At 41.5% G+C, this 12,403-nt stretch overlaps 1 protein-coding gene across 4 annotated transcripts in view; it reads left to right on the top strand.

Annotated features, from left to right (window-relative positions):
* The window catches only part of dync2h1 (dynein cytoplasmic 2 heavy chain 1), a 94,301-nt gene that overhangs the window by 65,016 nt on the left and 16,882 nt on the right, over positions 1 to 12,403 (top strand). For all 4 annotated transcript variants that reach the window (XM_031860491.1, XM_031860490.1, XM_031860492.1 and 1 more), the window contains 6 exons: positions 675 to 800; positions 4,186 to 4,296; positions 6,487 to 6,556; positions 7,091 to 7,176; positions 11,264 to 11,339; positions 11,578 to 11,804. In XM_031860491.1, coding sequence (XP_031716351.1) covers positions 675 to 800; positions 4,186 to 4,296; positions 6,487 to 6,556; positions 7,091 to 7,176; positions 11,264 to 11,339; positions 11,578 to 11,804 — 696 coding nt within the window. The remainder of the gene's footprint in view (positions 1 to 674; positions 801 to 4,185; positions 4,297 to 6,486; positions 6,557 to 7,090; positions 7,177 to 11,263; positions 11,340 to 11,577; positions 11,805 to 12,403) is intronic.

Here is a 12,403-nt window from a genome sequence, read left to right as displayed (position 1 = left end):
CCATATAACACTACCCCCCCCCCCCCCCACTGTCTTAAAAAAAAAACACATCCACGAGTTATATGCTTAGCGTTGAATGTTCCTTCATTACAGTTTGAGTTGTATTTTTAAGTGACTTTGAAAAGAGAGTGCAAATTTAATAAATGTTATTTACAACTTATATAATATATTATATTTTGGTCTCTATGTTGAAATATGTTTTTCTTTTCAAGTAGGCGACTCTTCCCACAATCAGCTTACACTCTTATGTGTTTTAAAATTATGTGTTTTATCCAAGAATATTCAGACAGTTAACAGAAAATACATATTTTTACCATTTCCACTGTAACTACAACCAACTGTGTGTACAAGCGAACCCATATATGGGGCACTAAAGCCACACACGCTATTTCCACTGGTATTGCTGCTGCATATAACATTATTCTAAGTAAAATCAGTAACATATACATATAAATGCCATTAGCTACGAGTTACTAGCCTCTATGTTGGAACTCCATTGATGAAAATCCGATTGGGAATCCCTCTTATAGTATTTCAATGTTTCTCCTGCTGAGGAGAAAGACGAATTCAAATATGAAATCAGATTATCTGTCCACTTACTGCTGAGAAATTACATTGAAGAATAAAATGTTCCACCCCACTGCCTCTCTCCACCTACCTCCCCCACTGTCTAGATCTCCATGGGTCAGGGACAGGCGGATGTGGCCTTAGCTACACTCAGAGAATGTTCCCACAATGGAGACTGGCTTTGCCTGAAAAACCTTCACCTTGTCACTACATGGCTACCGCTCCTGGAAAAAGTAGGTACTCTGTGTGTGTGTGTGTGTGTGTGGTAAGGCCTTACGGACATGTGTTAACATCTATCTGTGTGTGTGTGTGGTGTGTGTGTGTGTGTGTGTGTGTGTGTGTGTGTGTGTGTGTGTGTGTGTGTGTGTGTGTGTGTGTGTGTGTGTGTGATATTTTTGTTTTTTTTTCTGCAGTTTGTGTTTTTCGGCTGAGAGGGGATGTGTATAATATTCTGCTATCTGAGATTCTGTATGTTTGGACAGAAGGATTGCATTACAGTAAGATGCATTGTTTCATCATTTACTGTAAGATGATTTTAAACTGCAGCCCCATTTGTTCAAAGCCAGGTGTGGATCAGGGGCCGTGGCTGGGGAAAGGCGAATCACCAGAGATAAACAAACTATGTTTACCATGCGCTTCAAATACATGATGCAATGATCCAGCAAGGGGACTATAATAAGTCAAACACTAATATGATAAATCCATTATAAGACTTCCTGAAAATACATTAGTGAAACATGTCCAGTGAAATGAGAGAAACACTTTTTCACATCATCAGGTTTTGGGTTTGGGGTCAGGTTAGGACAGTGGAAGGGGGAGGGGTTGTATGTTATTCCTTTTTTCATCCTGCTTGTCAGTGTTTATCAACACTATTACAACACTGCTACACACACACACACACACAAACACAACTACACATTCTGGTGGCTGCCCAGATTTCCATATCTAAAATTACCTTCTGTCCTTTGCCTGCACATACACAATTTGCTTTCTACCTGTCGGCCCATATTAGTCTCTGTTGTTTGTTATTGTGGTTGTGTTGTTTCCATGTGTGTTGTTTATTTGTCTGTCTCTGTATATGTGTGTTTGTATCGTGCTTGCTTTACGGCACACATCTGTCTGTGTGTGTGTGTGTGTGTGTGTGTGTGTGTGTGTGTCATCCATAGTGCCCTTGTTGCTAGTCTTTTATGGTTTTTATCATCGTGTATATGTGCTTGTGTGTCACATTACAGTTAGTGGGTTAACATGTGTCACTTTCGCCGTGTTTATTTGTGTCTGTGTGCTTTTCCTGGGGTTCTGTTTAGTGCTGTGTCACTGTAGCAGGTCACATCTCACTTGGAGGCACAGTTGTTGGCAGTGATTGGCCTGTGTCCGTGTGTGTGCCCTCACCTGTGTGTGTGTGTGTGTGTGTGTGTGTGTGTGTGTGTGCTCCAGTTTTAGCCTGAGATCCTTCCAGTCCAGAGTTGTCGGTGGTCTCGATGTGACTTAAACCAAAGCTTATTAAAGCTCTCCTCTTCTACTTTTGTCCCTCTCCGTTCCACTCACCTTACCTTTCTCTCTGACTAGTATGTCATTTTGTATTTTTTCTCTGTTTTTCTTAATTTGTTTCCACCTGTACTATCAGTTTTTCCTAACATTCCTCTTTTTCCCCTCTCATATTGTTTAACTCTCTTTCTGTCCGTCCCTCTTTCTCTCATTGTTTCATCGTCTCGCTCTTTGCCCAGCCACCGATGAAATTGGGCGTCTCGGCAGTCGAGCTTGAAATGAAAAACCGACTCAACAAGGGGAACGAGGGAGGCTGGGAGCATAGGAAAGAGAGAGAGAGAAGACACAGTGGATGTAGAAGGAGGGAAGTAGGGAAAGATGGACTGAGCCTCAGCCGGCAGGAGGAGATTCTACCAAGAGAGGGCTTTGTTTTAGTATCTGCCTCTGTTTCTGTAGCTGTGTCCATCTGCTCAGTATTACTGTATCTCTCAATGTAGTTTCAACATTTTCCAACTTTTGCCATCTGTCTCTCCTGTCCTATCCTTCTTCACTGAACCAGTTGGTCAGTTAGAGAAAGAAGAGGGAGGGAGCAGAGACAGCGAAGGAGAGCGGTCAGTGTTAATAATTGAAGTTGACAGTGCAGATGTCCTCTCATCCCTGTCTACTCATATTCTTCCACTTGCACTGTTTTCTGTCTCTCATTTTTCACATCACCCCCTCCATCAGACTATCCATGACTCTAAATGTGTCTCTGTCTGCCAGTCGGCTTAAAATTCAAACAATTACAGATATATTTGCTTCAGGATTCCATCTATTGTGATATAATTAACAGCGTTCATCAAATCATTGTGGTAGGATTATATCAGGAGTTACCGTATTTTTTAATTCTCATCTCTCGTGTGAAGAACTTTCCCTGAGCAACATTTTTTAAGGGTAAAGCCTGTTGAGTTTGAGTATCTCTCTGCGTTTGAGTGGGATGATTTTCACACGCTGTGCATGTCTGAACAATACGGAGATATTCTAACAAAAAAGGTTGACATGTGCAAACAGTAGAATAACCGTGTGCTCTCTCTCTCACTATCTGTCCTATCTCTGTGTCTACACTACCCGTCTCTGTCAATGTGTCTGTCTTGTATCTTCACTCAATAATTTGCTCCACTGGAATTCTGTTTGACAACACATCAGATACATCCGTGCACGCACATACACACACACACACACATACAAACACATATCTACATGATCAATGAGAGACAGCTTGGAGTTTTCTTCAAGAGAGTTCCTGTGTTCTGTGACCATGTGTGCTTCCAAAGGAACTAATTTGGTTCCAAATGATGCAGAAACACATTGATTACAATTCAATGTGTGTGTGTTTGTGTCTGTGTGTGTGTGTGTGCATGCGGTCGATTGCTGTCAGATGACACAAGACCCCGAGGTGCCAGCATGCTATTTTTAACCACAAGTCTTTGAGAAAGCTAGAAAGAGAAGGTAAGGAGTGTAAGGGAAAAGAAAGCTGGAAATTGAGAGGAAGAGACAGAGATGGAGGACAGAGATTTCGCCGAATGTTTTCGACCACACTGTATAAACACAGGTTTAGTGAATATATCCACGTATCTTTACAAAGAGAAACATATGAATGAAGGTTTTGTAAGGGAAGAAAAAATCCAAAGTTATGGATATGAAAAGGTGCAGTATAAAGTTATTAATCTACTCTTGTGTGAACTTTGCTGTGAGCACTTTTACCCCACATCAAGAAGGTTGTGTGTTTGAATTCAATCCAGCTGGCTTGGACTTTATTCATATACTGGGATGGACTCCAGCCCTCCAGCAACTTTAAACAAGATAATCAGCTCAGAAAATGTATGACGCAGTGATGCATGATGCATCGTCTGGACAATGTGTGCAATCAAAAGCTCAAGTCTTCACTAATTGTTCCAATTTGTGAATTTATTTATTTATTTACATTTTGTCTTTCAAAGTACAGTATATTTGTGTGTGTAAGGCGAGAGAAAACCCTTAGCTAAGAGTTGTATCTACAGCCAGATACTACTCCACAAGTAGTCTGGTCTCATGCTACTCTCCTGTGGCGATGTGTACAACGTTTCTAATGTGTGTGCTGTCCTTCCTCCGCAGGAGTTAAACGTGCTGCGTCCCAAAGCAGGCTTCCGTCTGTGGCTGACGGCTGAAGTTCACCCCAGGTTTCCTCCCATATTGCTGCAGTCCAGCCTCAAGATCACTTACGAGGTCCTCAGACACACACACATTCACCACCTCACACGTACAGTAGCTCATGATGAAGTTTAGCGTTGGGTGGCGTCGATCTGACTTAACTTTACACATGAACATGCACCCACATAGCTGTTCTCTGTGAATCCCTCCACAATGCAGCCAAGTTTGTTTGAAATGTCATGTGAAGTCATGGCAATGTGTATCCTAAATATGGATTTAGCGCCTTTCTAGTCTTCGACCACTTTAACACTACATTCACACCCCTTCACACCCATTCATACATCCATAGCATGCAAGGTGCCACCTGCCCATCAAGGCTTAATCAAGCATTCACAGCCACTCGAACAGCGTATAGGCACAGCCTTTTGGGAGCTATTGAGAGAAGACCCGCTTTTATCTCTGAGCCACTGCCTATATAATGACTTCCGACGCAATGCAGCCACATATACAGTGCATTTGTAAGCAGGAGAAGCCTGCAGCTTATGTGTAAGTCATGCGTGTTTAAGTGCTCAGTGTGCTTCTGATGAGATTCGTGCACAAGGGGTTAGCTGCTTAGGCAGCTAAGCACGCTGCATGCTCCGTCCGTCTGTCTGCCTGCTTTTCTTTTTTTTCTCTCTGACACACTCGCGCTCTGTCATGGAAGAACATATTGACATACTTTATATGTATGGACATAGATTCTGAAAACATGCCCCAGAGAAGCTACTGTAATATATTATTTCTGCACTAGTTCAGGACGAGTGTCAGAGCTAATATGTCAAACCAAAGATAAACAGTCTACATAAGAACTGACATACGCACATAGATGTTGATGCCAGTGTGATTGTTGTTGGATGCTTCAGAGCTGATCTGCATGATTGGTCAATGGCCTTTTCATTTGATTCATGTGAGGTAAATCCAGTTGTAGGAAAGTTATTATATACTTTACATGTGAATTTACAGTGTATGACACTGCATGCATGACCCGCTTATCTACAACCCACTTTTCAAAATGGCTAAAATACAAGCTAACCGCAGTGACTAGCTCCATCACCCAACTCCAAAGACTTTACCCCACACTCAACTCCCCTCTGGAGTTTAGTGTTGAAGCTTCACAGAGTAAATATGCAATAGTGGACCAGAATGCAGTAGCTTCATGTGAGAATAGAAAGTGACAAAAAGGGAAATTGAATTGCCGGTGCCTAAAAGTAGAGCTAACATGCTACTTTCTTTAAGGGTGAATAAAAGTGTAAGATGAAGCTTCAGTGATGCACATGGGAAACTGTTGCTGAAGTAAAATTCAGACTGTGGAAGTACAATGTAAAACAAGTAGACATCTTGCACACACGCTTCATCTACTAACGTTAGTAACACATGTAGCGATTTTGCCAATTTTGGTACAATTTAGTAATTTAGTACATATGCGTTACCGACTGTGTTATCAAAACCTCCAGATGGAAGTAGCAAATGTTCAGCAGAGCTGATAATGTGTGAAATGATGTCAATGTATGCTTATTGTTTCAATTCTAAACAGAGCATAGTGTTGCCAGAGGAATCAAATGTACAGAGAGCTGTTCAGAGATACAGTTTGTGCTGATTCATGTAGAGAATACGCCAACTTAAGTACAGTATAACAAGAACATAGGTGACAATACATGTGTCCAACACTATGTTTATTCATAGTCTCTTGTCGTAGTTCCTAGAGACACTGATGTTGGGCTACAAATGAGTTAAAAGGAAGGTTTTCTTTAGGAGTCTTCAGCCCTCTTAATATGATATCAATTCTCTGCCCTTGCTTGGTCAGTGTCGCCATGTTGTCTGACCAATCTAGTGTTTTTTGTAAAATGTCAAATCTTTGCTGGTTAGAACACTAACCAGACTATGAAGGGAAACAACATGACACATTACGAATGGATTGCACAGCTTCTTTTTGGTCTATCCATCCATCCACACATATTTGATGAATCACACTCTCGGTCATGTCGGATCAGTTGTTACCCAGTTCTTACAATTCAGACAAATAGTCTCACAATAATACAAGCTCACATGTTACTATAACTTGTTTATTAACTGGATCCCATGTTTCTGTGCTTGTATGATGACACTTTGTTTAGACCTTGCTATCTGAACTTGCATGAACATGTGAATGTTCCTGGACAGTCCATCTTAATAAAACCCTTTCTCCTCCTCTGTCTATCTGACCTCCCTTTCCTTTGCCATCTCCAGGCTCCTCCTGGGTTGAAGAAAAATCTCCTGAGAACATACGAGTCGTGGACTCCTGAGCAAATCAGTAAAGGTTGGCTCTTCTCTTTCTCCTTAAATCATTTTCTGATGTCAGTTGCCTCAAATTTTCCCTTATTCTAAGCAGCGATGCTAACGTTTTGAATAATGCTATCATGTGAATTTGTGGAGATGTCTCTGCTTTGTGTTTTTAAGGATTGAAAATCTTACTGTACATCCTACATTTAAGCTAACAACCAAATGCAGCGAATGAGCTGACACTGAGCTTCAATAATTTGTGCTTTGTTTTAAATTACAGTAAAGGAATAGTTAACAATCAGTGCATAATTAGTACCTCAGGCTGCGACTACTGTGAGAATCCCAGCGAGCTTGCAGGTTCAGGGACAGAATATGAACAACAACAATCATCAACAACAAGCCATCGACAGCAGAACACAGCACTCTTGAATCTCATCTCAGTCCTTTCTGTTGTATTTCGTTTGATGAATAATAAGAGATAACATGGCCTCAAGGTTAATAACACACAGACACTGATAATCAGTTATAGAGTTATTTTGGTTATGACATGCTGTTGATTGTTTGTGTCCAGGAGGCATCCTGGCCAGAGCCCAGTCTCTGTTCTGTCTGGCTTGGTTCCATGCTGTCTGCCAAGAGAGGCGCAACTACATACCACAGGTAAAAAAATTACACAAATACCCCAATGTAGACCTGAGTGGTCATACTTCTACAATTTCATCACAGGACAATAAACTCAAATTACTGTGGCATTACAATGCCATTTAAAATAGTCAAAATATGACACATGTTTAAATGTTATAATAGTCCTGGATTTAAAACCAAGACAATCGCATAAACAAACAAACTAACCGACACCTTTTCTTAAATACTCCTGCCCACAGAAAAGGTAAAAACTTACCCCAGGGATCACTTATCTTTGTCCTTATTGTGCTGTGCCCACAGTATAGTGTTTGTTTGTGTATGCGAGGCTATGAATGTGTGTGTGTGTGTGTGTGTGTGCAACTGTGTAGTCTTTATAGTTCCCTGCTGGTCAACACACACACTCTGCAATTAGACTAAAGGGTTTGCACAGTCAAGTCAGGACAGTGGAAGCGTGGGCAATACAAGTCCTACGAAGTCACACGCTGTAGAGGGATTTTAAAAAGGAGACAACTGAAAAAGATTGAATTGACCCACTGCGTTATGGTAATAGTTATAGAATACATCCAAATGGTCTGTTTTACCTGCGCCAGAATCAACTCAAAATGTTCGAGATTGAACACAGTGTTTCCTCATTTGAACTACAGCTCTGAGTATAAACCACCTCTACATGACAAGATAGAGCGTGTAAAGAACCACATTCCCTATCCAGACTACTTGTTTTCTCTGTTGAAACCAGAGGCAGAGATGAATCGGCATAAAATAGATACCAAATCAAAACCATTGAGGGAAATGATGCTAAACAATAGACTTACAGTATCAGACTATTGGGACCCTTGTGTCCAAAAGACCAGAGGTTTTGTAAATAGTCAAATCTGATTTACAAAATGAAATGTATAATTTTTATCAAAATATTTGAAAAACGGTGTAATTGCTGTTGTAAGTAAAGCTCTGTTTGAACTTCTCTCTCATGCTCTCTATTATTATTTTTTTTACAAAATAATTTCTGTCACTTTTCATGTGTACATCAGAGTGTAACCCTATGAATGAATTTCATAAAAGACTACGTGTGAAGTGTGCGTTGCTATCTTCATAATTAAACCATTATCATGGCTAGCCACTCTCAATGATAGCAGGATGTTCTCCCTGCCTGGACCGGGGCAGTTCAGAAGAGCCGTAAACACTTTGGCTTTCCAACACGGTCAGACGACACATGTACAGTACGCACTAGTTGGTTTGGAGCATAAGCCTGCAATCGCTATGCACAATAACTCAGGAAGGAACACAGTAAAGTTAAATTAAGTCCAGTAAATAAAGCTTCTGGAGTCCGTGGCATTGCTTATTAGCTGGTTTGCTTGTGATTGAGGAGTGCGAGTCCAAACTAATGAAACACCCAGACATTTTAACACGGGCGAAATAAGATGTGCTTGCACTTGTAATTACTGGATACTTGCCGCAGTTTGCTGTGTCATGTTCCCAGTTGTCACATTAAACGGTTGCTTTTACAGTTTACAGCATGTGGATGTGTGGAAGTCTCAAGAGGCACTGGTACTCATTTGTCTCAGCGTGTAGTGCAGCGATGCCTCAGAGTGGCCCGTCTAATCGAATGATACAACATCGCTGCAGTTACCACATTGTGTGTTGTCTGCTAACCAACACACAATCAACACAGTCCCGGTAATCCCAAACACTAGGGAGGACTGTGGCAGAGAACGTGTTTTCGTAATTAAACTGCCACAAAGTTTGCACAATTGTCTCTCCTCTTTCTATGTCTGTCTTATCCCCCCAAGGTTGGTCCCAATACTCTCCTTTAGCCAGCCCCCACATTGTGGAGTGGTTTGGGAGGGGGGGGGATGGGGGATATTGATTGCCCTATAGGAGAATGTAAGCATACATAAGTAGCATGCAGTATCCCTTCGTCTTGTACGTTTCTTGGGGATATGTCTCTACTCTCCTCTTTCCTTGTATTGTTTCACTTTACCCTGCTTACTTGTTTTTCCTCATTTAGTTTTCCCTGGCCTCCCTCCCCGACTACTGTCCCCTGTCTCTCTGTTTTTCTCTCTCAATCACTGAATCTCTGGTGAGTGATTTCATTTGAGCTGCTGATGTTGTGTTCCTCATCCAAGAACATGGACGCCTAATTACTCAAACAGTCACAGCTCTTTTTGTCCGCTCTACCGTCGCTTTCTCACCCCTCACTTTATCTGCTGTCCTCCCTCCCGCTCTCATTTACGTATCCCCCCCCATTTTCATCCTTTTAACATGTCTGTGCAGAAACCACTTATTTTGACAATACAGAGGGATAGACATAGAGAGGGAGGGAAGAGAAAAGAGCAGAGATGACAGAGAGACAGGTTTCGACATGTAAGGTCATGTACATCCTTAATACAAGAGAACATTTACTGTGTGTGTGTGTGTGTGTGTGTGTATGTATGCATGTATGCATGCGTGCGTGTGTGAGATTGATGGCCATAGGAGAAGAGTTACCAATTATGTCTGTGAGCACTTATTGTGAACTACCTAGTTGTATGTTCACCAAAGTAATTGAAGGCATATACACACACACACACACACACACACACACACACACACACACACACAATCAATGCACATACACAGTCACCATTATAAGACCTATACATTGAATCGTTTCACTGAATGAGTAGCCAATACTACGTACGGTACAAGAAATTCAAACATGCATGAGCACAATCTGAAATCTCGCTCATACATACAGTATATAACCACATTTATCAAATGAAGTAGAAACATGCCCCACTATCTGTGAATACACACTCAAGCACAAAATGACTGAATAAATAACACCCACTTATTCATTGAAACATGCCTACACGGGTTCCTCCACCCCTCACCTCATCCACCTACAGCATCAGTGGGCAGATTACAACTGATTGAATAGCAGTGAAATGCAACAAAGACACACTCGCAAACGGAGACTGCCCTCACCCTCAATTATGTTTTAACACTTCTGTGATGGTCAATGATGTGGAACTGTGTGTGTGTGCTCTTTTGTTCATGTGTACAGTATGTGTTGTCTGCCCCCCCCCCCCCCCCACCCCCCTGTGAAGCCTCAGTGCTAATGTCCTGACTCCCTGTGCTCCAAGACACAGTGTTGCATATCCTTGTATGAGCAAAAACTGGACAGAATTCAATTTTTTTGACCAGAAAAGTTGAGAAAGTGAATAGTAGTCTAGCAGTAGTAGCCGTCATTCAGCCGCTATTGCTTCATCATATTACTACGGCAGTTTATATCGGGGCTGTATTACAAAATACAAGGTTTCTGAAAAGTATCAATTCAGGCAAGTTTGAGCTGATCATTACAGAGGCAAGTAGATGTATTTGGATGTGTTAAAGTGATTTTACATTCTCAAGTATCGCTAATACACAGAGTTGATAGTTATCCTGAAAATGAGAGCCACAAATGACATTATATTGAAAGATATATATCGACTTACAACACACTCTCTACTACTTTGCAATCAGCTGTCTTTACTTTCTTGGGCTTGTATATTCAATCTCAGGGGTAGAAAAATGAAGCCGCCATGTAATTAAAACTGCAGTTGCCCACGTTTGCTTAAATATTAAGAAGGGATGTGTGAGGGATGATACATCAATCCTCAAACACTGTATGTGATGTTAGATTTTGAATGCCATCTGTTACTGTTTAGTTGACAAATTCTGAAAGTAATCCATTAGTACTTGATGTGTTCTGACTATTGTAAATGGTAAATGGACTGTTTTTGTAAAGCGCATTTCTAGTCTTCCGGGCACTCAAAGCACTTTAACACTGCATGACATCATTCAACCACTGATGGCAGGGGCTACCGTGCAAGGTGCCACCTGCCCATCAGGACTCTAAATAACATTCATACAACAGCAGGTAGTACTCACACACCGTAGGAACCGTAGCAACTTGGGCTATCGACATGGACGAGCAGAACCGGGGATCGAACCGCCGATCCTCTGATTGCGGGACAACGCTGCTCCACCACACTGAGCCACAGTCGCCCTATTGCACCGGTAGTAAAATATATATATTGTAATTATATTTGTACTTATTCCCCCTCCTCTGTGCTTTATCCAGGGTTGGACTAAGTTCTATGAGTTTTCCATGTCCGACCTCCGTGCTGGCTTCGAGATCATCGACAGGCTTTTTGAAGGTAGGAGGGCTGGCTACAAAACATCACAATGCAGTGGAGATCTCTGCTCTGTTGAGTTGCTCTGCAGCACATCTGGTTTGCATTTGCATTTCTATTGCAGTGTATACACATGCGAGCCCTTCATTGTATCTCCCTGTCTGTGAGCACATTAGTGAATTGTTAGTGTTCTTTTGTTCTGTGTGCACTCATTACACGTTTATAGCTTTCTTTGTGCCTGTGTGTCTTGGTACCTTCCAAGATGGTAAATCTTTGCAGTGGGAGTTTGTCCATGGCCTGTTGGAGAGCGCAATTTATGGTGGACGGATCGACAACCCCTCTGACCTCCGCATCTTACGCTCCTACTTGGAGCAGTTCTTCTCTGCTCGTCTCCTCTCGTCTTCCCACTCAGCTGGTCAGAGAAAGAACAGAGGTGGAACGCGCTTCTTTCCACCACAGATCAGCCTCCCAAACTCTTGCTCCATACTGGTAGGTTGTCAGGATGACACAGTGTGTGTACCACATACAGTTGGCAAGCACACATTTGAATGCAGTTACAGGCATAGAAGCTGTATGTGTGGCTCCTAAAGATATTCAAGAAATGAATTCTTGCTACAGAGAAAAAAAAAGGAGCACATCTATGTTGTTAAGCTTAAGCTGCTGGTCCCAGGTGCACTGGCAGAGAAGCAAAAACAATCCAAAGAAAGGGTACAAAATGAAGGCACCCAAGCTTTTCACTGACTAGATTTAGTATTTTTGGTTTGGTCAGTATTGAAGTTTCACAAGTCCATGTTATGCCACTACAAATAAATCCAAATATGTTGGCCTCAAGTTTACTCAATTGAGTTGTTATCCTATTGCTTTGCATTCCGTTCATGCAGCTTAGTATACACAAAGAATATGGAGCACACATGCCCAACACTGTTCAGTAGATGTCATTTGAGAAGCAATTGAGAGGCCATTTGGGAAGCAAAATAAATCAATATGGAAGTCTAGTACTTTAAACTGTTTAAATCAATGTGACAGTCAGGAATAAGTGGGAGTTCAATTTTAGTATTTAAAAGTAGTTTTTGTGCTAAATGGATATC

The sequence above is a fragment of the Anarrhichthys ocellatus genome, unplaced genomic scaffold (genome assembly GCF_004355925.1).
Source record: "Anarrhichthys ocellatus isolate YVR2014 unplaced genomic scaffold, GSC_Weel_1.0 scaffold24, whole genome shotgun sequence".
Taxonomy (NCBI): Eukaryota; Metazoa; Chordata; class Actinopteri; order Perciformes; family Anarhichadidae; genus Anarrhichthys; species Anarrhichthys ocellatus.
Note: the sequence above shows the minus strand (reverse complement) of the source record. Positions and strands in the feature narration are given on the sequence as shown.